Genomic DNA, 26,385 nt, shown 5'->3' with positions numbered 1-26,385 from the left:
CCATTGCTAGGGGGCAGATTCCTCATCCTGCATTGGGAGGCCGTGGCAATGGCAAGAACAAGGATGAAGTGGCATTCAAGGGTTGCAGGAGTACAGGAGTAGCTCTGCTCTACAATGTAGTAGACCCAGGATGGATATTCAGGTGCTTCCTGAATGGGAGATCTGTTGAAGCCAGCATATTTAGTCCCAGGCTAGAACAAGAGCTGCTCCCAGCTTTTTGGTCACCACCAGAGGCTACAGCAAGTGATGGGAGGACGCTCCCTGAGTGTGAGGGCTTTTGCAGCTTAGGGATGGCGTCTCAAATTAATGTCCCAAGGTTGGCCCAGAATGCAGTGACTGAGGAAGCACAAACCCTCAGGACTTTCCAAAATTTGACAAGGACAAAGCTTGAGAGCCACTGGAAAATGCAATGGCTTTTCAGGTCACTGAAAAGGACTAAACTGAGAATAAACTATCGCCATTCTCTGTCCAACCCATCATAATGGATTGTTCATGTCAGATAATAATAGTGTTTAACGTGGCCACTTCTGAGGACCCAAATATAACTCTTCATCTTGGCATACACATGGGACAAAACTGGCCATCCCGAGACCTTGAGTATGGTATTTAAAGCCACGTGTGGCTGCAGCAGCAACAGCAGCTCACAAGAAGGCTGAAACTCATCCTGCCTCTGTCTGGGCATAACTGAGTTATGCTGCTCATTTGGGAATTCTCTTAGATACAGCTGAACTCTGTTCTCTTTGAATTTATATTATTCTACCATCTCCTCCCTTCTCCTTTCTTGTCTTCCTCTCAACCACCTTCTTCAGCAAGCAACTGTGTTGAAATATTCCAGCCTCTCTGTTTCAGCCTCATCCAGCTCTTACATCTTTCATATGTGCTGGTTTTAACTTTCCATGTGAATACAAATTAAAGACCTGCATTTACTTTGTCTTCAGAATACCAGGATATCAGGTATGAGTCTGAGCTTTGAGTTCTGGCCTGATCCTTTCCTGGTTCCCAAACTCTCCCAGCTCTGCCTGGGTGTGGCAGGTGGCATGGTATAGATGAGGGAAACTAGGTGGAAATTGGTGGATCTAAATTTGGATTTTTCTCTAAGTTTCAAGGTTATCCAGTTTGGCCCCAGCTCAATCATAATCATCACCCCAAGCCCAAACATTGTTCCTCCACATGTCTGGGATGGTTATTTTTTTTTAGAAGTGATAAACTAACACATCATATGTGTTATCTGTCTTTTGTGATAAATGCCAAGCTGTCAGAATGAAAATGTCACATAAATCACACATGAAGTATTTACATTAAAAAAGATCAACTCATAAGAATTTTAAAAACCTTTCTGATGGTGCCGTCATTTGCAGCAGGTTAACCAGGTATTGCCAATGTTTCCATTTCTGGAGTTGAAATAAACACAGCACATCAAAACAGAGTCATCAAACAAAACCAAAATGTATTTAACATGGTGCAACAGTCAATGCCGTAAGAAATCACCATATAAGTATGCAGACTTACATATAATCTACACATATCAATATGACTTTACAAATTTCATATTACATGTTGATACACACAAAATGGACTTGGGAGGAAGCACTTGTTGCCAGCCCCTCTGGGGGCTCAGTTTCTTACCTACTTGTAAGGTAGGGTGAGACAACACTGGTTTTGAAAGTGACCTATATATTGCGATCGTATTGCATTCTCCTGTGAGTCAGAGTGGATAATAATCTCCACCAGCCATGTGACAAGGGGTATGGAGCTTGCTCGGCATACAACCATCCCTTGTGGGACGGAGGTCAGGCAGGTGCGAGGTGCCTGGTCGGTCCTCAGGGGTTCTCAGACCAGCCCCCGGCTCAGAGGGGGCCAGGCAGGGGGGCAGAGCCCACAGCCCAGAGTGCAGTGGCACACTCTGTCAGGACCAGACACCTTGAGGATTTGGAGAGGCTGGCACTAGTTCTGGAAGGTGCTACACCTGCTCCAGGGGAAGCCTTGCAGGAAGAACTTGGAGCCCCAGCAGGAGTGGCCAGTGGGGCTGGCTCTCAGCTGTGCTCTCTGCCTGGGGCTGGGGTGGCACCACATCTCGCCTGGGAAGGTGAAGTGGGCTGCAGACCAAAAGCCCTCCTCAGGGCACACAGAGAGCTGAAAGGTAATGTAGGCAGTCCTACAACTGCTGTAATAGACACTGTGGGTGGAAGAGCTTCCTAACAGCTCCAGACTCTCAGTGGGAGGGTTAATACCATATTTACCTTTCTCTCTCCAGCCCCTCTCCCCTTGTCAAGCCTGTGCTGCTGCACTCAAGTCGAAGGAATGAAACAACCACAAACCAGGCCTACTGTCCTAAAAATAGTGGCATTAACAGGGCACTAATCTACATTATGGCTCTCGCTGATTGCTATCAGGGGTGGAGCTGGACAAGGTAAACTACAGCTGGAAATGCAGCAGTGTCTCTGCTGCAGACCAGGCAGGGCAGTGTGAGTAAAGGGCATTTTGCGATATCGGTGTACATCACTGCTCCTGAAAGAAAGTCCTCAGCACTTCTCAAGGGCTTCATTTGTGGCTCTGTGAGCAGTCAGTGACATTTGTGTCATGAAAACCTTACTTTTGCCCAATGGAAGATAATTACACCCCGAAAGATATCCTCACTGGCAAAACCCCAGAAAAACTGTAAAGAAGAAGTGAGAGAACTGAAAAAAATGGAAGATGAGTATAAAGAGAGAGGAGAAGAGCATGAATAAAGGACAGAAGGAATGACAAAAGAAGAGGAAAAAAAGACTAGGGAAAATAAAATTTTTAAAAAAGCACCTCGTTTGGGGTTTGCAGGAGGTGACTCAGCACCTGCAGATCTGAATTCTCCTGACTTGACTCTGGCTGGCTGTGTGCCTTGTGCCTTGCTTTATCTAAGGTTCTTACCTTACAAAGCATCCAGGAGGGCAAATGTACTGGCAAAGCACAAGCATTTAAAATCCTCCAGCAGCCACAACAACCAAATGCTATGACTGAAATGCAAAGAAAAGTATGAGGGTAGGATGGTATGAGAGACAGGAAATCAAGGAGCAGAGGAAGGGTGAGGAGTGAAAGAGTGAGAGGAATGGGGAATGAAAGACATGGGAGACCAGGTGGAGGGGGAGAAAATCTTGGAAATGAGGTTAGGTGTTGGTCAGAGTCTCTCTGTCCTCTTTCAATGGCAGGGGGAAGAGCTGAAACTTGTCCTGCTGACCTGCTGTAGAGACTGACACTTGCAGGCTCCCCACGGGAGTCACCTCTGCAATCCCTGTCCCAGAGCAGTGGAGACAAGTGACCACAGAGTTCTGTCACAGAGAGGTTTCTAGGCAGGAGGAACGCCTGACGTAGAAATGCCGCCTGTCCTGCCCCTCCGGCCTGTGCACAATCAGGACAGGGAAGAATCGAGCATCGTGGTAGGTGGGGGGGTTCTCGTTGACAGCCAGCTGGCTGGAGTAGGAGCAGCACTGCTCATCCTGGCAGCCCCGGTCTGCAATGCTGCTGCTGCGGCTCCTCCAGAGGCCTGTCCTGTGGGAGCCATGGACACGGCAGAGGGAGAAGCGGCTGGTGTTGAGGGAGAGGCGGGAGTTGCCGCTGCAGCTGTGGAAAGCGTGGCGTGAGAAGATGGAGGAGGTGCTGGAGGCGCGGTTGCAGCGCTCACAGCCGTGGGCCGTTTGGCCGTAGTGACACACCGTGTAGCTGTTGTAGGCCGGGGAGCTGGCCAGGTCCATGAGCATGGCCTCCGAGTAGCTGGGGATCAGCTGCCGGTTGGTGCAGATGTGCCACTCCAGCTCGGTGCTGTCCTGCGTGCTGTCCCGGGGCATGCGGTACCGGTACAGGGGCTCCTCTGCCGCCAAGGGCGCTGTGTACTCCAGGCCCAGCAGCTTCTCCACGTGGTAATGGACATATGCAGTCCGATACTCTATGAGTACCCTGAGCGGCCATGAGATCATCAGGATAGCTGCCACCCAGAAAGCATAATGGGACACGTACCACGGGAGGTGATCCGGGTCTCCGTAGGCCATCATAAGCTCTTTAAAATCCACATTTTTGAGCTGCATGCCTTCCCTCACCTCCATGTAGTCATCTAGCCCCTCGATCTCTGTGAAGAAATGAGCTCTCTGAGTCAGGTAAGAGTTCTCAGACTCAATGTTGGCAAAGCTGAAGCACTTGGTGAACCTCAGCTTGGTGGCTGTATAGCTCTCCAAGCCCAGGAGCTCTTTGGAGATGTCCTTGTATCCACAGTGAGAGTAGTCAAACTCAGCTTCAGCCACGTGTGTGTTGACCCTTTCGTGGTAGACCTGTGTGGTGGTGTAGGCATCGCCGTTGCGGTACCGGGTCACCTGCCGGGTTCGCCGTACGAAGTGGTAGCTGATGGCCTTCCACCAGATGCATGGAGTGGCTTGCTGCATGCGGTTGATGCACTCGTACACACTGTCCACGTCTGCCTTGTACTGCAGCTCCCTCTTGACGTGGCAGTGCCAGCACTCCACCAGGTACACCACGTACAGCATGGAGAGGAAGGCCAGCGGGATATAAACATAGCCATCCGAGCACGGGCTGTCATGGTAGATCATAGACTTGCCCTTGAAGGAGCTATCAAAGCTGAGCTTGGTGACTCTGGCCAGCTGACACCAGGCCACTGCACCCAGGCAGCCATACATGAGGATGGAGAGGAGGAGGCATTTCCAGTGGGACTCTCGGCACATGCAAGCGCTCAGGGACTGTTTCACAGGGCGTTGCTTCAATCACACCGTGCAAGGGGAGAAAAAGACAAAGAGAGAGCGAGGAACCCGTCAGTCACGCTGCTTTGCACAACACACACAGTGGCTGCTTGCCATCAAGGCTGTGTCTGGCTTTTCTCTCGACTCCCTGAGAACTGGGACACCACCCTACTTAATAAAAATGTCAATATAAACAGAAACACCCTGCTAGGGACAGAGGGCTCTGGTCAAAGCTCTTTCCTTGCTTCTTTCTGGCTCTGGGGAGGGAAGTTGTTTGTGCAGCAGTGACATGCTGTGCCCACACCCTGGTCAGATGGGCACCTCTGCAGGGAGCAAGACAGGTCCCCATCTCCTTCTCCCTGCCTGCCACCAGCATCATTTACACACCCTGCTATCTTCAGAGGTCAAGAGTGATGAGCAAGTGAACAACCAAAAATGTGGGGCTGTGGAATTGCCCCTTTGCTTTGCGAGTGCCCCATGCTTAAGTTCCCACATGCTGCTGTTGGGGAGGCTCAGGAGCAGTGTCTGTCGCAGAGCTGTGGCCCCACAGGTTGTGCCAGCACAGGAGGACCAGCACTTCACGAAGCTAAAGCTGCTGCCTGACTCAGAGCTGACTCACATCCAACCCTGAAACCTACCAAATGATCGACACCATTTTCTTGGAGATGAGCCATCAGGAAAATGACTAGATTCAAGCACATTTAGTTGAAAAAATTGTCAAGATTACTGCTCGATGCAGCATTGCTTCAAGCTGGTTACACCAGCTCTGACCTAAAATACTTGCAAGCTTCAGTGCTGAAGCTAAGGGTGTATGCGTGAATATTTAAAACAGCACACCCCCCTCTTTCAAGTCCCAAAAGTCAGGCTGGGAGCAGAGCCGGGTTCACACTCCTGTACTCCCACTTCGTCCCCTGAGAGGGCACAATTGCAGTCCTTACCCCAGCCTGGTGCAGTGAATCAGCTGCATTGTCATGCCATGTTCAGCTATAAAGAAAAATGCCAAACGGAGCCAAGCAGCTCCAACAGAGTCATGTCCCTGCAAAGAGCAGCAGCAGCATGAGTTACACCACTGGCTAGCAGCTGTCTGTCTGTAGAGAGTGCAGGAAGAAAGATCCCCACTGCCCTAGTTGGTAATGAGGAGGGCTGTTTGCATCCCTTTGGTTACTGCCATCCTCTGCCTCTCGCCTAACTGAGGAAATGACAGTGAGAAAGCAGATACACACTGATACTCATGCATCATCATGCCCTCTACCGAGCCTGATTTCATGCAAAAATAGAAGCACACTGTTACTCCTTCTCCCAAGGGCCCACCTCTAATGCATCAAACTGCTCTGTAGATGCCAACAGATACTAGGTTCAGGAAATGTCTTCTCTTTCTTTCTCCACAGACAAATTTCTCCCCAAGTAAAGCTTATCTTGGACCTACAGTGGTTAGGACTCAGTAAGTGATCTTGAACCAGCAAGGGATTTAAGAAGCAGAATCTTGTAACTCAGGAAATAATAGCATGGTGCCACTGGAAAGAGGAGTTTGCTGTCCTCTCAATAAGATGAAAGCATTAGCATCTAACTTTGCAGGGACGTAGGGTCAGATTTAATACTGCTTCTCTCTTTTTTTTTTTCCCCTGAGACAGAAAACCACTCCTAAGTAACCACAAGAGGGTTTATGACTTGCTGTGAACACTGCAAAATTAAATTTCATGGGGTTTGGTTTTGATTTCATAGCTTTTAATCTGACACTGTGTAAGTGCAGAGTAATTTTACTGATTTTAAGAAGTTACACCAGTATACACTTGCAGGGACTTAGGGCAGAATCTGGCCCTTGATTCTTCCTGATGCATCCAGAAGGAATCTGTAAAAAAGTTTATATTCTTATCCCAAAAGTTTTGTACATGTGTCAGAATAAAGTATAATTATTCTGGGCTTTATTCTGGCTTCTGAATTCTCTTAACAGCAGGTAAAACAGATGTAGAGAAGCTCAGTGGGTTATAAACTACAGAGTACATAACTTCTGTAGGTAGGACAGTTAAAAAACTCGGTATAGGTAAGAATAAGGCTGTTTTTCTTAGCCTTTTGCATGAAACTTAGAGGAAAGCTACAAGGTGGCTTTAGGCCGTCCCTAACTCAGCTAAAAAATAACTAGAGAAGTTTTGGGAGTGAATCCTCTACGTGCAGCCTATGTGCAGTCACGGAGAGTTTCAGATCTTGAAACTCTCATCAAATGCCCACTGCTCAGTCTCAGTGTGGTTACTGCCCCATTGTAGGCTTCTGCCCCAGCTGTACACTGGACCAGGTCAGAGCCCCAGGCTCTCCTGACTCACAGGAAACCCACTGGAAATTACTGACTTTTATTCTTTGTCTCTTTTTGACATGAAACTGGAGTTTTCAACTTCTATAGTAATGCAAAATATAAAGTGTAATGAAGCTCTATCCTTTTTTTTCCTGCCCTGAAGGCTTTCTGAGGTGACATCTCTCTAGTCCATGCCCTAAGACTGTGCAGAAGGAACAGCAGGACAATATCCCAAGACATGAATTTGTGTTCTCATTCAGGCTTCTGCAGGTACCTCTCATTTAAAGACACTTATGGTTCACACAGTGAACAGCGCCAGTGGACCTACCAAAAAATGCCCAGCAGTCAGTTTTAATGTAAGGTGAGTGCCTAAGTCATCGATGCAGCTCCAGGAACCCCATTTTTTTCTATGATTTGTTGGAAGCACTGTCAGCCTGGCCCTGGGCATAGCCAGGCAACAGGGCTGTCCCACGCCGTAACTGTTTGCCAAAGGCACTGGAATCCCACCTTCCCTTTATCTCACTTGCTTTGACTAACAGCTTCTCTGTGGTGCAACCTGAAACCCACAGGCTGGCTTCTGCCCAAGGGGTGGTTCAACCAGCCCTGCTGCTTAGGGCTATCAGAGGCCATATCAGAGTGGGCAAATGCCTCCTAATGTGCTCATCTCCATGAGATGCCATGTCCCCCTTGGGGGATGAGATAGCTCTGGTTCCACCAGGCCTAGAGCAGCACCCAGATGGGTTGGCAGTAGCTCAGAGGTTTGCAGGTTCAAGATGACATTTCTGTATGCATCCTCTGGAGGCACTTCAAAATGGTTCTTCAACCCACTGAAAGGGCTGGATCAGCCCAAGACAGATTTTCTCCACTATTCTCACAGCAGCCTGCAAAAAAGGCAGCTTCTCTCCTCCTTGAATTAGTGCATACATGCAGCCATAGAGGCCACTGCCACATCTGATTCACACACCTAGTCCAGTTCAGCAGGGCCTTCATGTTCATAACCCTTTGGTAAAAAACACAAGTTCTTTCACCTGGCTTTTCTGACCCATTGTGTTGCTCCTGCTGTTGTTCCTAAGCAAAGCCCAGTCTCTGCAGGTCCTCAGTTATAAAAGGATCTCTCTTCCAGGGTCTACCTCCCCTGCTGTCCTGCCTGTTTCAAGTTCTGACCAAGTTCATCTGGCCTATAACCCCCTATTTCTCTTTCTCTTTGCTGAACTAATTATCTAACAGAATTATACTATCAGAAACTTGCAAGAAAGACACGAAATAGAACATAACTACAATAAAGCTTCAGACATTCAAAAATCTAATAAGGAAATATATCTTTTGATCTCTCTCTGCATAACAAATTCATTAATATGTTAAACCAGTGGCTCTCAGACTTTATTAATTAACATACCACCTTCTTACAAGAATTATGTTTGTGGTAGTGTGTGGAATTTTCTCCTTTCTGTACATAGTGTTTCAGATTGAAACAGGGCAAGCTTGTATTTCTGGATGAGTACAATAAATGCTTAAGGAAACCAATAATTTCCATGATAACTTGGGCTAGCCAGCAAACAGGAGTTGCATTCTTTGAGGAATACTGTGGCATCTGTGTTGTTTTCATGTGGAATAAAAGCATAACCCCTGGAAAATCTTAAGGGAGAAACATAAAGAAATAAACGAAGAAAGAAAAGACAGAGAGCCTGGCAGAAAGCCAGAACCAAACAGAGAGTAGAATAGAAGGAGGATCAGTTATCAGGCACTTTGTCTGCAAGATAAAACTAAAGGGCTTGGTTCTCTAACCCAAACCAAGAGAGATGTCCTCCCTCTTCTGCTTATGGTGGGCTTTTCTTTGAGCTTTGCTTCCAGCATTGACCTGAGAAACATCCTGACAAAATGAAAAAATGAATTAAATGAGGCACAAGTTGCCCAGAGAAGTTGTGGATGCCCCATCACTGCAAGTGTTCAAGTCCAGGTTGGACAGGCTTTGAGCAACCTGGTCTAGTGCAGCATCTCCCTGTCCATGGAAGGGGGCGGGAATGACAGGAGCTTTGAAGGTCACTTGCAACACAAACTGTTCTGTGATTCTACAACCACATATTGCAAAGAGGAATGGATTTTTCAAATCAAATGTTTCACCCAAAAGGTCCCAACCAACTCTGATGACAGTACAAATGGTAAAAATCCCCTGTTATGAATGGAATGCCATGAAGCAGCACAGCTGAGCTGTCAGTTTCACTGTTTATGAATTTCAAGCTGTGTTAAGTACACATGCTGTTAATAACGTCTTGCTACTCTCTGGCATGCTACTGAACTGCTTTCAGAAGCCTCCCTTCTCATTGCACCTAACTGGATTGGAAACTCTGGGTAACTCTTGCTGAAACTATCCATAATCACATGCCAAAATTCACTTAACTCTTCCACACTTAAAAACAGTAACCAAAAATATTTTCCAAATTATTTAGTAGATGTCAGCATGAATGAGGAAAATGCCATGAGTGAGAGGTGGTGTGAGTGGGGAGGGCTGTGGGTGTCTGTGTTGTGAACCGTGTGGAGAGTGACAAGGCTTAGGGATAGCCTGCCCTGACCTGTCCCTAGCCCCAGGCAGTCAGTCAGCCCCACAGTGCTGCTCTGTGCTTGATTTCTTTGACCATCATTTCTAGAAAGCTCAGACAGAGCAAAGGCTGCGTACCACTCAGTAAGCTCTATATGGTTTCTTTGCTCTCTGGTGGTGCAGAGTACTCTGAGACACTAAAATGATAGATGCTATTTAATTTGTGGCCATAGTCACTGGAAAACAGTCTGGAAATCCCTAACTGTTGATGGAGAACTGGAATTTCAACCGACACCTGTAGGAGACAGAAGTTTCCAGGCTGGCAACATTTCAATTATTTCTTCTTTAAGAAACTCAGCTTGCAAATGATAAAACATCCAGGCAGTGGCTGAAAGGGCAATTGCCTTCAAAGGCACCCTCTGATGGCAGATGCCAAGATCAAAAGCATGTTTGCAAGGGCTGAGGTGAAGCCTCCTTTGCACAGGCATACCCACCCAGCTCCTCCTGGCTCAACAGCAGGCAGGTCAGGTTCTGGCTGCAGCAACCATAATTAAAACCATTCAAACGTGCTCTGTGCTATAGGAGAGTGCAGATTTGGGCTGTTAATCTTGCCTAGAGTGAAGAGGTGGAGAGAGAGAGTCAAGGGGGTGTGCACAGCTGGGCACATCCCCTGCTTAACATCTGGAGCTGAGCGTGGTGAGCTCTGGTGGCCAGGAGCAAAGGCCTGGTGGTCAGGGTTTTGGCTCTCTAACCCATCCCCTGACTCCTGACAAGTGACCAGATTTAGGACACTGGTAGGTAAGTTGTACCTGGTAACCACCCTAACTGAGCCTGAAAGTGACTGCACCGGGGGTGGCCAAGAATGAAAACAAAATTACTTTCCCTCAAACCCTGACTTTTTCTTAAAAGGTATCTTCAAAATGTAACACTGATGCTAAAGAATGAGAACAACACATTTCTGGAAAAGCAAATTGTGCTTATGACTCTAGGTCTGCTTTCTCTTAATGGATACATAGAAATTCCTCAGGCAGAAGCCAAGGTGGTCTGGCTGTTCCTGTTCCTCTAAAGGAGCTCCCCACTTAGCAGGAGGAGGAAGAGCCACACTCAAAGAAGCCCAGACTGATTCCACTAGCCCAGGTTTTTGAATGCCTAACCTGAAACTCTGGTGCCTCTGTTTTGCCAGTGTTGGCTTGCTGCTTTTCCTGGCCTCTGGATACAAGTGTGGACTGAGCAGGACTCAGCCACCAGCCATCCACAAGTGGCAGGGATTCTTACTAGCGAATAAACAACCAGACAGTTCTTTAGCCCTTACAGGTAGTCACAGAAATTTCTCCTACCAACTTTGCAAGGTTATGGTGGGTCAGGAAGGTTCAGCTTATATTACAACACAATTTACATGTACACTTTAAGACTGGGATTCACTATGCCTTCTCCTCATATCTCCTGTGTCTCACAGGCAACGCAATTTCACTCTGCCATCCTATGGACAGCCCAGAAACCAGTGGCTGGTAAAAGCTCATCTTCCATAAATAAACTCTGTTTCAACTGATACCCTAAAAGAAATGAAGAATCTGCCATTCCCTTTGAAATTTGTTTTGGTGATGAACTTCTATTGCCTTTGTAATTTTGTCTGGCTTCAGGCCCCATTCATGGCAGGAGGATGCCCATTCTCCAAGTGATGAAAGACTTTTTTTATATGACTGCCTTCTCACCCAGAAGAGACTTCTCCATTCTAATTATGACATCTCTCAGCTTTCTTTTTGACAATTTAAAGGAGCCAAAGTCTTCAAGTCCTTCACTTCACTGCTCTACCTCTTTCTAGTACTCTGCTCTCTCTTCAGCTCTGCTCTCTCTTCACCTTGAGATCCTTCTTAAGTCTGTACCTTGCAAGTAAATACAGGACTTCAGCACTTATTTCATTGGCATCATACCAATAAATAAAATCACCTTCCACTCCCACTCATTCCCCCTTTTTACTGTCTTCTTTACTGTTGCATTAAGATATTTCTGCCCAGCAACATCCCAGGAGTTCATGCTCAACCTCTCACTCACTTGGCTCCCAGGTATTTTTTGAGTCACTCTTTTAGGACAGCTGAAAGTTTGGCTGTACTCTCCACCCTGAGATGTGTAACTTCAGATTTGGCTTTGGATTGAGTAACTAAATTATCAAATTAAGGAGATCTCTAAACAGAATTGTGCTCATCTCATCATTATAGACCTGCCTGCTCATGTTTGTGCCAACTGTAAATGCTACCAGCAGTGGTTTTATGCCTAATTCCAGTGAATAGTGTCAAATCTGGTAATTATTCCTGCAGAACTCTGCCAGTCTAATAGCTAAATACCCCATTAACTTATACAAGACAACTGTTTTCACAAAGCTAAGTGGCAATCACAAAAACAAGGCTGTAAGCATTATGTGGACACTGAGGTGCTCCTCACATTTCCAGTGTTCACTGCCAGGAACAATTCCATGAACAGCTCTGCATACACTACTAAGAGAACCTCCCAAAGCTTCAGTAGAGCACATTATCACCTAGATTGCTATGTGTGACCTTCAGCAGTAGCTGAATTTTACTCCAGAAGCAGCTGTGTAGCAGTGTGGGCTTGAAGCATCTCCTGTTCTAGCTGCCTCATTAGTGCTCATGGCATGCAAATGGTTACAGTGACACTGAAAAAACCCTTGGTTTTTTTTTCCCCTGCTGATTTCAACCAGCACAATAAATTTGAACTGAAAGTTGCCAAATTGACATCAATAGAAGGGGAAGAAATAGCCTGTGATGTCTAAAGGAAATATGCCAGATTATCTTGGAGTCACATTCTTTAAACATTTGATCTATAATTTTGACTTATCCCTGCTATTTCTTCATATGTGTTTATTGACAAAAGGACTTTTTCCTCTTCTGTCAGACTTTATTCTTCAGTCTCCTTGAAAGCTCCAGCATGAGCTGTATAAGCAGAAAATATGCTGTCACAGCATGAGTTTATTCTGTTTGTTTTGTGGACAGTTTGGGGCCAAACTTGACTGTCTGTGCCTGGTTCACAGACAGGTAGCTGTGTTCCCCAATTTCAAAAGCATTAAAATTCTCCTTTGGGGAAATCATGTCAAAAGCATTTCCTGTTCTTTTAAATCCCACATGCGTTTGTCCTTGGTGGCTGACCTCAAGAGCTGCAAATTTGCTGAAGGAAAATGCTATCATGTCTAAAATGAAAGAATGAGAGAAAACAGAGGGTAGCAAAGACGTGGCCTGAATGGAATTAGAGAAATGAGGGGGAAACACGGAAGGTGGGAAGAAGTGAAAGAGGGAAAAGGATAGCCAGGACATGCTCCAAATGCCAGTGCCACTGAGGCAGGAGGAGGGTGCTGGCAGGTGAGGATAGAGACCAGTCAGCCTGGGCAGGAGGGAATCACCCCCAGAGAAAGGACCTGGGTGAAGATTAATGGAGGCAGCACTGAGCCTGACAGCACCAAAGCATGCTCTGAGCCAGCAGTTCCCCCAGCTCATCCATGGAAAGCAGATAATCCTGAATGGCTGCCTTCTCATTGCTGGGAACTTCTCCAAAAACAGATCTATGCCCCTCTCTCCTCCCCACAGCCTGGAAGGATAAGGCTGTGCTAAATTGAACCAGGGATTTCCACAGAGGTGAGAGCATACTGCAGGGCTGATGCTGCAGCTGTGTCTCAGCAGGATGTGGCATCACAGCATGCTCCTGCTCTCTGCCAAAACCTGGCTTTGGGGCTACAAGGTGACTTGGTTGTTTTCAACAACAAAACAACCCCACATCTTTTGATTACTCATGTAAGCAAAGAGTTAATCTTGTATTTTTTTCCTCTTATTTAGAAAGAATAATCTTCCTGACCATGGGGGAAAAGGAATGGGGGAAACACTGACAGAGGACTGAGAAAAAAGAGATAAAATCAGCTAAGAAAGAAGAAAAATGGTGGATAAATGAACATCAGTCATAACTGAATTTGGCCCTGTGGATTTATGCTTGTAATTAATATATCCCAATGAGATACTTGAGAGGGTAAGAGTAATCAATAACCACAAGCCATACACTCTGGCAGGTGGTGACCAGAGTCTGGATGAAAGCAGAATTTTGTCTCTAACTATGACAGACTCCTCAATCTTGGTCAAGACAGGGCAGGGGAGTATGTTCCACCTCCTGATAGCAGGATACACCACAGAGAGGACCACTGAGTCCTTGCTAGACAAGCCCTAGGCTGTGCTATTAATCAAAACTGAGGAGAGCCCTTACACCAGGACCAGCCTCTGGTGCTGAGAAGGGCTTCACCACTTCTGCAGTGGACAGGGATGATGCAAGAACAAGGAGATTTCTATCCACTGTCCCCAAGCAGCCACAAGAGGTGTGCGTGCAGCTATCTTCTTCCAACTCCTTAACTGATCCAAGTGAAAAACCAGCCTAAGAAGTCTGGGGTGACCAGGGAGATGACAATTGCAGGAGAAATGCAACCTCTCACTGTTTTCCAGGGCTAAATGAACTCCCAGGTCAGATGCTCATTAGTACAGTGAGAAGGAGCCCAACAGCCTGTGCTAACCCAGACCCTGGTGTAATGGTGGGTAGAAGCGCTCCTCCACCATGTGACCAAATCCTGGCACCACATGGGGTATCAGTAATCAGGCCTGGTAAGGAGAAAGGGAGATATTACAACAGCCATCTCATCAATCCCCTCCTGGGGAGCCTGAAACAAAACGCCTCCTGCCATCCATCTTGAACGGCAAGAAGCCCATTACCCCCAGCTCCTGCTGAGCCAGTAGCACGGAAAGGGAAGTACAAGGGATAGAAGGCAACCAAAAAAATCCATTTTGCATCAAAGATGATCTCCCTCCAGCCCTTGAACACATAGATTGGTTGCTGCACATTTATTTGCTCGTCTGCCATGAAACTCCTGTGAGAATAAGAAGTTCCTGCAGGCAGGGCCATGATGTCAGTGTGCAGCAGAAATGCTGTTACTAGGTTTGAAAATAAGAACCTGCATCATACACTCCACGTGTTTGTAGCATCACTGGCTCAGGCGTTGGCAAGTGCCCTCCTGTGGTGAGCAGGCATTGTCTGGTTTCTCATGATTTAAATCCCTGTGGAGACATAATCTCCTCCTTCCATCAAGGGAGCTGTCAGGGGGAACACCTCAGGGTAGGCAGGTGCACAAAATGGTAGCGTTAAATCCTTTCTGCAGCAGAGCCTATCGCAGGACAAGTCAGAACTATGAAAAGACACAAATCTTGCTGATCCACCTGAATTTCAGATGCTAGGATGCCCCTGAAATACCATACAAAGACAGTCTGCTCTTTCACACACTAATCATCCTCATAAATTCAAGCCAGCACCTGAAGGGGAGGAAAGCAGAGGTCAGGACAGAAGGATTCTACAGTACTGTAAAATGTCAGATTCAGGATTAGGTCCTGCAGGATACATCTGAGTTCTTCAGGCAGAAATAAAGGAAATCCAAGAAAGAGAAGCCATTTGGATCCCTGTCAACATATATGCTGCTTATTACAGCAGGATGGGAAAGCCACTCAGCACAATACAAGGGTGCATATGTGATTGTCATGAAGAATTTGGCCCTTAACACATCCATAAGTGATGCTTTCTCACTCTGCTCTAAGGAAAACTGTGCAGTTGCATCTTCAGTGCCAAGGAATCCTAGCAACCAAATGATCACGATTTACAAAATAGAAATCAGGGCTATTTTTGTGGCAGCTTTTTACAAGATCACCAAAATGCTGCACTAACAAAATTACTGCTTTCCCCCCCAAATTGCTGATGTTGCTGCCACTGGCTTTTGACTCTGTATCAATTAAAAAAACATATTTGGAGGCAGAGGATTTTTCCCAGTAATGCCAATGCTGGGTATGAGTTCATCAGGAAAGGAAAGCTGGGATTCAAGCTGCCTCAGAGCAAGAACAGTTCTTTTTTCCACGCTTTAAGAACCCATTGTACTTAGCTCATATTGCCTACTCCCCTGCCTTGAATATTGGTGGTTTCCAGTAGACACGGGGTAAATTTCACAGGTATAACTAAATGGCTTGCCTCAACGCTTATCAGTTAACTGATAAAAACATCACACAACACAAGAAAGCTCCTGGGATGCAGTTCCCAGCCACTGTTGGATTAGTAAGGCCAAGTGAATGACATGAGCCATAGCTGGCTGTGTCACTGGGTATTTTGCAGCCTGCCTCATGCCTAGGCAGCCCCTTCTCTCCCCTTCTACAGCCAGCCAGGCTGCACAGAGGTGCCCAGGCAGGTGCCCTTGCCCCTGTTCCTACACTGCAGGGACATGCTAAAAAAGGGCTGATGACAGCATCCACCCATCTATTCATCCTGTGGCTGCAGAATGGAGAGATCCTCAGCAGTGTGCTCCAGCCTGTGAAAGCCAGACCCAGCTCCCTGCACCCCTGGCATGCTGCCAGCAGCACAAAAGCACCACGGCCCCAGGGATCAGCCAGGTGCAGCTTGCTGACTGGTGCACCGGTGTCCACTCAGTGGCTTTGCTGAGATAAAGGGAAAATTGACACCAGCCAAGGGAAAACGGAAGGGACAGTGGAACTAGCTCCCACTGCTTCAGCCCTTGAGGGATGGGGACAACAGGGATGGGAGAGGGGAGAGTAGCTATCTGCCAGCCTCTGTGCTTGACGAAGTCTCATCTGGGTTCAACAGGAATCCTGTAATGCTTGCTTTACTCCCACCTTTACACAGGAGTTGCAGCTCCTCAGGGGTGAGAGAGGAGCAAGCAGGCAGAGGAGGCTGGCTGTGCCCCAGCAGAGGTGTGTTCTCCTGTGCTGTGCACACCATCAGCCTGCAGCTGGGGATCTTAGTGCCACAGTCCAGTGGTGTACAGAAGCTCGTTCCTTCTTGCTCCCAGGTTCCTAGGGTCATGGTGCTCTCCTCATCCTTGAGGAACATGTTCTGTGCCTTAGTGTTCTCACCACTGCCACAGGTCTTGTGTCCTGCCCAACCTTCCCTCAGCCTCAACATAGGGAAGCAAGAGACTGATCCGAAGCCAAGCTGGGCAACAGCTATGGACCAGTTTCCCTGAGGGAAAAAGCAGAGAGCCAGTAAAGTAATCCTTGTGAGGAAGAAGCCAGAGAAGTGTTAGTTCCACACCAGTTCTCTAGTTTGCAGCTTATTCATTGAATGCCTCTGTCATAAATGAGGAAAACAGTTGATTATTATGAATCCCTTTTAATCCTTGCTCAGTCTAAAGGAACACCTTGAGATTTAAATGAAGGATATAGAAACAGCTCTCAAGTCCTCAGGAGAAATATGATCCAGGACTGATCTGAGCTCCTGTGAAGTCTGGGTTAGTCTTTCAAAGGGATCTGTGAATGAAGGTTTGCCCAGAATCATGGTGTTTTATTTTTATCCTCACTTATTTGTAAGGTCATCCTTTTATCTAGCTAAACCAGAACAACATGGCTCTGTAATTTGAACTGTCAACTTCCAGCCTTCCCTGTGTGACTTCCCAGCCAGAGCCCTTCAGTCACAGCTCAGCAGAGGCAGTGCCAGCCCCACGGTACTGGGCTGCTGCAGCTCAGGCTGCAGCCATGCCAGGTCCCTCTTGCTGATGAGCTGAGCATCCCTGCAATAACACCCAGCCACTACTCAGCCTTCAGCTGCTCTGTCAGGTTTGGGGAGTGTTTCCCCATCTCTGCACCTTGCTGAACACAGCTGTGACCTCAGTGTGTCAGGTTTTTATAATGGTGCTCCAGTTTAGATAAGGAAGTATCCCAGCAGCTAATGCTTCCCTGGGAGAAACAAGTTTTCATTATAAATATAATTCTCCCTCCTTCTTGCTTCTCTGTGACACATTCTGCAGCAATATGTGACAGCACAGTGGGAGAAAACTTCACTGAAAATTCATTAAAAAACCTAATGGTTAAAAGAGGTCCTGAGAGCCAGGACACCTGGCTTTTATTTCTTGCTTTGACTTTGACCTATGGCATGCTGTCAGCACACCTTCTTACACCTCCTGAAGACAGTGAAAAAATAGCACTTATAAAGTGATTTCACATGAGCATTGCAGCAGCACACTCCAGGAAGGTACATTATCTGCATGCGAGTTGTTGCACCGTGTCACTCTGAGTAGCAGCTGGTGGGAAGCAGAGGGTTTAGCTCCTTGTCCTGGCCTGCTGACAGGCAGTCCCCTGCAGAGAACCATGGAACACTTCAGGCCTGAAGACAGACTGTCATCCCCACCCTTTCAGCACATGCCCTCACTACACTCCTCTTCTACCAGGTACTGGCCCTTCTGCCTGGCCACCTCACCTCTAGGAAGCCATGAGGGAGCTGTTCTCTTTATTTTTGGTGTTTAGAGGGACCCTAATGCTGGCAGGACTCTACTGGCAGATGCTACCACCCCAGCCTCCACGGTGCTCTGAGCTCCCTCTGCTCATTGCAGGGTGGAGGAGATGGCAGAGCTTGTTCCTGTGGGTGTGTTGTGCTCCACAACTCCTGGGCCAGCTCCTAAGGGCAATCAATCACACAAGTATGAAGAAGGCTTCCAGCCATAAATCCATCACCACAAATCACTTCTCTCCCAAAGCCATGACCTGCAGAAGTCTCTGACTGATCCCACTCTCTTCCCTGGTAAGGTCATGTTATTCAGACTCCTCATTGCCAGTCACCTCAATTACCTACCCTTGGTTTCCCTGCCAGGAGTGGGACACTCCATGACTGCTCCTTGTCCTTTGCTGTCAGCTCCTACCTTTCCAGGCCTGGCTCTCACCAGCTGCTGGCTGTTTCCAGCCCATCTTCTCTGAGGCCCAGTCCTACCAATCTTTCCTGAACAAGGCCTCTGGTGGTTGAATACTGAACTGGGATTTGCAACACCTCATCTCTATGGGAACAGCGCTGTGAGTTGGGATTCTCTGTTCATTATACACCTGATGTAAAACCACAGAGGCCAAAAGTTCACACATTTCAGGGGGTGTGAGCCCCCTCATCCTCTCCCAGTGGCATGTGTGGCACCTTGAGAGAGGCTGCCAGCTACATCAGACACTGCTCCACAACCTGAACTCCACACTGGGAAGGCTGCCAGCCTCCTGTGCCACGCGCAGCCGGGCTCGTCCGTCCTTCCCACTCGTCATCTGTCAAGCCTGTTTCAGGCACTTTTCTGCCTTGCTTTTACTGCGGGGCAGAGGTGCTGTGGGCAGAGCAGCCAGTGCTCAGGGAGGAGCTGGCATGGGTGCCTGTCAAAGGCAGCCTCAAGCCCTGTCCCCCCGGTGTGGTGCTGCTGGCAGAGACCTGTCCAGCTCCACTGCAGCAGCGTCCCTGCTATAACACAGGGCTGGCTCCCCTGCAGAGTGCTGCTGAAATGAAGATGCCCCATCAGAGTTTTGGGGAGTTAACAGAACTGTTACAGCAACTGTGACCTCGAAAAGTTTCACTATGTGCTATTTTTAACTTTACAGGTCTTAAGCTCTGAGGAGCACAATGAATGATTGGAGTCTGAAAGTGAACTACATTTTCCATTATTAGAACTTAAAAACTAATTAACTACTCAACCATACTTTATCCAAAAAGTAGAACTTGTGAAAACTCAGACACAGCCTCATCTGCTGTGTCACAACAGTGTCACTGTAACAACTGAAGGGCCTTACAGTGCTGGTGACAGCTCAGCAGCCATTACTTTTGGTGTCAATTCATGACAATGTGTTAGGACACATGGAGAAACAAGCCCTACTCACTGGGGATTACCTGGGGATACTTTAGTCCTTTTACTCTCTGTTTCCACAAAGTCCCTGCTCGCTGGCCATGATCTGAGCCATTTTATTCCAAGCTGTAGAAACAGATGAAAAGAAGTAAAGTGCTGCATTCCCAGGAAGAAGATACCTCCCACCTCACTTTTGCAATGGCTTGCACTGATTGCAAAGCATCCTTGGTATCCACACTTCCCTTCTTGGGGAAGATCATCCTCTTGGGTCTCTGAATTAAGTAAGGGAGAACAAGAAGAGTATTTGGGGCTTCCAAAAAGTGTGCAGACGCATTGCTTTTCTACCAGTATCAAGTGACTGTCTGTCCACCTAAACGAACAGCATTAGAAACCAAGTCTGAAGGGGAGCTACCACCAAGTCATCAAGTCTTGTCCTTCCCCATGATGTGACATCTACACATTTAACAGCCATTTGCCTACATTGTCCTTGTAACCCTCCAGCAGCAGAACCCTACAAGCTCCACAGTTGCTACAGTCCAGCGCTTCACTGAGAAAATTCCCCTGCTGGAGGGGTTGGAAAAGTCAGCCTGAAGGAGCAATTCACTTCATGCTCAGCCACGGTGGCAAGAAGCAGTAGACTCTGCCTGTAGTGGCCCATACAACTGGAGACCAGGCTGCCCTTCAGAGCTCAGACACATTAATTTGGTATTTCCTATTAATTTTTTAAAAACCCTTGACAGTTTCTCATGTGAAGTGCAGAGAAGACAGCCAACTCCAAGGCACCAAGAACAGACATGTGATCAGAAGATAAAGTGGGACAACAAAAAGAACAAAAGCAGTAAAAAGATGCAATGGCTCAGCTTGGATTTTCTTATGACAGAATCTGCAATGCAAATACTGCCTGAAACTGCAGGATCATGAAAAAGACTGCCACTCCTGTTGGACTTTTCCCTTTGTCTCTATGAGGGAACTAATTTGGAAAAAGGAATGAGGAGCACTCTTTGATTTATGTCTGCTGAACAGACCAAGGGCAGGAAGGGAAGAGAGTGGTCTGTCCTATTTGACTTTCATTCAAGAGGGGGAATCTCATGCACTGAGCCTTAAAAAGATAACTGTTTGGTCAGTCATACTCACTTGGGATGGTGACAGCCTTCCACCAGGCTAACCAGCACCTATCATTCAGGGGATTGAAACCAGCTGAGCAGGTTTTTGCATGAGTTTTGGAAGATCTGAGGAGAAGAATGAGAGTTTTCCTAGGAATCCTGTCTCACTCATTTCCTACCTTCTCTGGACAGTGTCTGCCATGTGAGTGCCCTGGGCAGCTTTTGAAGGGGGAGGTTTACGAGGAAATAGCCCCTCTCTGGAGATTGATGCCAACAATGTCTCAGCAGCTTAACTTCTCATCCACCTGGGTACAACTAGATGGGGACAATTTAAAGCTAACTGGTCCGTTAGTAAGGGCTGTATGCCTGGTGTTTTCAATGCCATAAAATAAGCCTTGACAAATAAAAGAAATGTTGGGGGAAAAGGATAAAAAAGCTGGATAACTAAATGGAGTCAATGCCCCAAGCAGAAGGTGTCTCTCCAGGGGCATACTGAAGAGCAAAGGTCCCAGCTACCCTTTTGACCTGAAAGCCTGTAAAACTGTCGCCTGCACACAAGCACTATGTATGGTTTCTTAACTCATAGTACCCCTTTGGCATTGTTGTGACCACAAGTAGCACTTTACAAATTAGCCCCTGTTGTGTTTTGCAATGGCAACACGAGGAAAATGAGGCAGTTTTAAGTGGCCCCTCTTTTCTGTAAAATATCCATCAGAAAGCCAATGACCGTGGGTTTCAGGAACACTGACCCATGAGGTTTTCCCTTTTATTTAAATAGCTTAACTGATTACATTATGTCATACCCAATATAAGTTTTTAAATATAGAAGAGAAGATAAAAACAGGCATGGACAACTGCTGTTTGACTTTGCCAGTACAAACAAGACAAATACATATTTCAAAATGTCAAGTGGCTGCTGCTTTCACCTTTCTTCAGTGATTACTTGGCTTTGGAAACAAAAAATGATGTTTCTGCTCACCAGCTTTGTTTTCCTGAAAAAAGCCCTCTTGATTTCCAACTAAGTTTTAAAGATTTTAATTTTTAAGACCATTTCCCAACTGAGTTATAAATTGGCAGAAATTAAGAAGTCACTATCAACTCTTCGGTGTGGGTACAGGCTGTCACAGTAACAAGAAAAGCAGCCACTCTACTATTTAACCAGGGCAGTACAGAGCAGCAGGTTCTACTATTTCAGAAAGGAAAGCAAAGGCAAGTATCTCCAGAGAATCAATCTTCAGCAATAACTGCTGAAACATTTGGAAAAAGGAATCCTTTGCATATTCTCCCCCAAAAAATCTTGATTCCTCTTCGGAAGAGTTTGTAGAACTGTAGAATCCCACACTAATAACAAAAGCACATCTGTTCCAGGTCGTTCAGCTCAAGCAACTAATGTTTCATTAGAAAAAAAGCCAAATCAGAACACCGTCAGGTAATCTGAGGGTTTGCTCTGACATTCAGCAAAGTCAGCAGGAAACCCATGTGGTCCTTGGCACAAGAGGACAAGGGCAGAGGCAGGTAACTGAACTGCTGCTCTCCTTCCTGCTCTGCAGCTGCACCTTTGCATGTCCTTCATTCAAAAATAAGAACTTAGACTTCAGACACATTCTCTGTTACTAGCTCAGGGTAGTATTGATTTAATACCCAATAAAGGCAATTTTCAGTCGTTGTTACCATTTAAGTCCATGCATTTGATTGAAGTGAAATCCATAAATGAGACAGCTTAAAAGAGGAGCCCATGAAATGCCCATTTAATACCAATACCAATACAGGGTATTGGTATTGACATGCAATTGCAGGCCCAGGTGCAAAAGGACTATTTACATGGTGAAGGGGAAGGCATGAGGAAACACCAACATTGTAGGATTGCAGTGTTAAGACATCACAGGCGTTTGAGATATAGACTCAAATGTGCAAATGTTTGTGTTGGAACAGAAGAAGAACTGAGAAGAGGATGAAAGAAGGAAGATACAGATAGTGCTTAGCAGAGAGATCAAGTGCTTTCTTTCTACACATGGCTTAGATGTTTTTATGACGGACTTAATACATTGGAAAGCCTTCAGTAGCTCCTGGTCCTAGACCAAAAAAAATTAAAAAATCCCTTCCAGCATTAAAGATCTATTGATCATCTGCAGGGCTCTAATTATATTGGTGTGCTCTTCTGCTAGAACACTAGCTGTATCCTGGATCCAGCCACAGCTCTTCACAGTGAACTGTGTCGCAGATGTTTAAAAAGCAATCAAACAGGAGAAAACCCTAATATTCACCCATGAATGACAGTTTTTTCAACCTGAGCTGCAAAGCCAATCTTCAATTATAGGTAGTTTCAACTGCTGTTTGGTTTTCAGCTAAGTACCCTGCAGCTTCACATAGGCTTTGTTGAGGCTACTGGATTTTGACTACAGTATTATGTGACTGTTGATGAGCCATGGGACCTGCTAACAAAAGCTTTAAGCAGACTAACTGCACATAGCAATGTTCCAGGGCTGCTTTCACTTCTGTTTTCAATTTTCTCTTCTCTGTTTCAAGGCTGCTCTCTGCATTCCTAGGAGCATGTACATTCATATTTAACTCCATATTATGAAGAAAGTTCACTCATTTCCATGAACTGCACATGGATTATATGACGTAAATGGCAGACCTGTCAAAACTGTTGGAAGCAAAGGCTACATTAAGCATAGAAGAAAATCCCAGGTATTTCTAAAACAGGACAGCTTGCTGTCCCAGGTGTGCAGGATAGCACACACACATTGTCACCTACTGTCACACAGCCTGCAGTTCTGTCTGGCCAATACCTCGTGGCTCAGGATTCTGTGTCAACACTCAGACACATCCATTATTCCCTTTCTATGATGTGCAAGGCCACAGTAAGTGCTTCACAGATGATCTGAAGAAACATTACGTTATATTTTCTCCACTGATTTCTGTTGCAGTTTAGGCAACAGGAGTGCCTAGGCCCCAAGGGAAGAGGAGAGGCATGACGTCCTCCTTTGCCCCCAAACACCTGAAACCCACAGAGCTCCAGGCTGCAAGCCCGTTCTCACGCTCCTTGTGCCCCTCCGGCCACCTCCACCAGTGCCTCGCAGAGCTGCAGTCTCCTTGACCATTTCACCAGTCCCAGGGAAGAGGTAGGCTCTCCTAGGCCAAGCCCCAAGGGGCTCATTTGGCCAAACTTCCACTGGGCAGGCCCCCTTTCGCCCCCGCTGCATCGTTCCGGTGCAGAGCCGCTGGCCCAGCCGCCGCCCCGAGCCCGGCAGCCGGCGCAGGGCTGGGTGCCGGGGCCCCGTCGGTAAAGCCCGCAAGCGGCGGCCGCGGGGGTCCCGCCGGCGGCCCCGGCGCTGCAGGGCGCGGCGGGGCAGCACCGCAGCGCACCGCGGCTGCTGCAGGTACCCGGGCGGGCTGTGGCTGCGCTCCTCCGTTCTCCCCGCATCGCAAACACCCCCAGCCGGGGCACCCTCCTCCGCCGCGGCTCCCCACACCCCACACCGCCCTGCACCCCGTGCCCCCGGCGGGGCTGCCTTTGCCCTTCCAGTCTCCCCGGCCCGGCCCGGCCCGGGGCGGACGCCCCCGCCGCCGCTCACCTCCTCCCGCTCGGCGGCGGCGGCCCCCGGCGCGGGGGTGCTGCCCGGCCCGCTCTCAGCAGCCGCCTCGGCTTCCCCCTCCGAGAACATCCTTGGCCATCACCGGCAGCTGCGGCGGCGGCGGGGGCTGTGGGACCCCGAGACGGCGCAGCCCCCCGCGGACCGCGCCCCGCGCCGTGGCCGGGCTGGGGCGAGCCGCCCCTCGCGCCCAGGGCCGCCCTGCCGGGTGCTCCCGACTCCCTCCACCATCCCAGGCAGGCGGGCAGGGAGGGAGGGAAGGAGGCGGCGGAGGGGAGGAGAGAAAGACGAGGCGGAGTGGGGGGGGGGGGGGGGGGGGGTGCCCCGGCCGCTCCCGGCCCCCCCAGGTGGGCAGGCGACTGCCCGGCGGCTCCCGGCGCGCTTCTGCGGGCGTCTGGGAGCTGCCGGGTATGCTCTCTTCCCGGGATACGACCTCGCAACCCCTACCCTTCCGGGGTGCCCTCTCTTGTCTTCTTCTCAGGGTGAGCTTCGCTCCCCATCCCCGGGTGCGCCCCGCCCGCCCCGGTGCGCCCCCGCCGGCGGCCACCCCCCCCTCAGCGCATCTTCACGCCTCCGCCGCCCGCAGCTCAGCCTCGGCCACCTCTCCCGCTTTTCCCCAGCGCCCGGAGTTCGCCCGTGCTGGCGGCGGGACGCGGCCCGGCAGCAGCAGCAGAAGGGGCAGGAGGAGGAGGAGGAGGAGGAAGGCAGCTCCGCGGAAGCGCTCCCTCACGGAGCAGCCCGACGATGCCCCACTCCCCTCCCTTGTCGGTGGACCTGCGCACCGGGAACAGAGGGCAGCGCTGTCGGGACGGAGCTCTGGGGCTGCCCCCCGCACCCCGCAGCCGGCCCTGCTGCCCTCCTTCATCTCCTTATTCTCGGAGGAGTACTGGCAGTAGAAATGGATGCACCCAGCTTCTCCTGCATCCATCCTCCTTGCGGCCTGAGCCTCTCCTCTGGTTTCATCTGCCTCCTGCACAGGCTTTCCCCACAACTGCAGCCTCCTGCAAACTCCCTGCCCTGTCAATATTTCTTCCTCCTGCTTGCATCCTGTGCTCAGTGCATCCAGTCATGATTGGCTCTCCTGCTGATCAGGACTGGTGTGCTGCACCATCTTACCTTGGCATGTTTGCTTCATGTTTCATTATACACTCATGACACTCATCCCATTTGATCCATTTCTCTCTGTGTGCCTTAGAGCAGCATATATTTTAAATCTTTCATAAAAATCTTACAAACAGGCAAGTGAACACTCTTGAAGCATCAACCTTCACTTTAATACAAGTACTTCAACTCCTGTCACAACATGCTTGCTGCTTTTTCAGGCATGCTGCTCTGGAAAATGCCACTCCAGGTTCAAGGCACTCAGGCTGCATAAGAGATTGTTTAGAATGACTGTAGAGCAGAGAATGGTGCTTGGTGTGTGAATGCATAAAGGAAAAAACCCAAAACTTGGATTTTCATAAAGTATTGGGCTCTGCTAAATCTGAATTTTAGGATATTCGTTGCATTGCAGAAGTCTTGGCTGATGCCACATTGAGAAACCTACCCATTCTTGGAGGTGCAAGATATCCATAAGGGACAATTAGCAAACTCCTTTGGCCTCACCTGTCTCTGGCTTACACTGCAGTGCAATGACTGCCACTGTAGCTACAGATTCATGTGCCTTGTCCTGCCCCATTGGCATCTCCTTCTAGCAGAAATGGCATTTGTTTGGCTGTACTCAATACTTCTCTCAGACCTGGAGAGGAGCTGTGAGATGCACAGTGGAAGGGACTTTATATACAGGTTTATAAACCACATGAGATTGTACATTTAAAATACTCAATTTCCTTTCTGTAAGTGGTACAATGGGACATCTCTGGAGGATAAGATAGTCAGCAGATTGGCACAGAGTGGGTCACATCTAGGACACAGAAAGGAACCAAAAAGAATGCATAAGGAATGCCTGTGACATACGCACCAAGATCTATAGAGCATGAGAGATATTAAAAGTGTTCTTTATTGTCAGCTCATACTTGTTTGTCTAGGTGCTTTAGTGACCCTTAAATATGCTATGGAATGGGTGCTGAGGCATGATGAGATGTTGTGGTTAGAAGGGAAATGTGCCAAGCCAGAAAACTGTGTACTGAGAGACTGGGAATGAACTTCATATTTGTGCCAAATTTCTATTTGTAAGTTAAAAAGCCCTAATAAAAGGCAACATGGAAGGAGATAGAGTAAATAGGCTTCAGTGTATCACAGGGCAGCATGAAGAAGCATCTCCATTCAGTAAGGAAAAAGGCTGACAATTTTCAGAAGATGGGGCCCCCATTTGTACAGGCAGTAGGGTGAGGCTGTGTACCAGAAAGATGTCAGCTTGGCAAGCCATGCAGCCCAGGAGTAAGAGCATCATATTCTAAAGCTGAGTCAGGCAAGGAAAGAAAACAAAGACCTGGCAGAGCTCAGCCTTTCAGATTTGTCTGCCATCCCAGT

General features: G+C 48.0%; 1 protein-coding gene across 1 annotated transcript; it reads right to left on the bottom strand.

Moving 5' to 3' along the window:
* Positions 1-1,427: 1,427 nt before the first annotated feature.
* Positions 1,428-24,422, bottom strand: LOC118687455 (transmembrane protein 151B-like). The gene is made up of 2 exons (XM_036384433.1): positions 23,896-24,422; positions 1,428-4,736 (listed from the first exon to the last, which is right to left on the bottom strand). Exons 1-2 carry the CDS (start codon positions 23,983-23,985, stop codon positions 3,306-3,308), a joined length of 1,521 nt encoding a protein of 506 aa, XP_036240326.1. The 5' UTR covers positions 23,986-24,422; the 3' UTR covers positions 1,428-3,305.
* Between the last annotated feature and the right edge of the window lie 1,963 nt (positions 24,423-26,385).

This window comes from Molothrus ater, chromosome 6 (genome assembly GCF_012460135.2).
Source record: "Molothrus ater isolate BHLD 08-10-18 breed brown headed cowbird chromosome 6, BPBGC_Mater_1.1, whole genome shotgun sequence".
In the NCBI taxonomy this organism is placed as follows: Eukaryota; Metazoa; Chordata; class Aves; order Passeriformes; family Icteridae; genus Molothrus; species Molothrus ater.
This window is presented reverse-complemented; position numbering and strand designations above follow the sequence as displayed.

Excerpts from the sequence above, each read along its gene's own strand:
- LOC118687455 (XM_036384433.1), bottom strand. The coding sequence starts at position 23,985 with ATGTTCTCGGAGGGGGAAGCCGAGGCGGCTGCTGAGAGCGGGCCGGGC. Across the intron at positions 4,737-23,895 it reads CCGCCGCCGAGCGGGAGGAG|CAACGCCCTGTGAAACAGTC; the intron begins GTGAGCGGCGGC and ends GTGTGATTGAAG.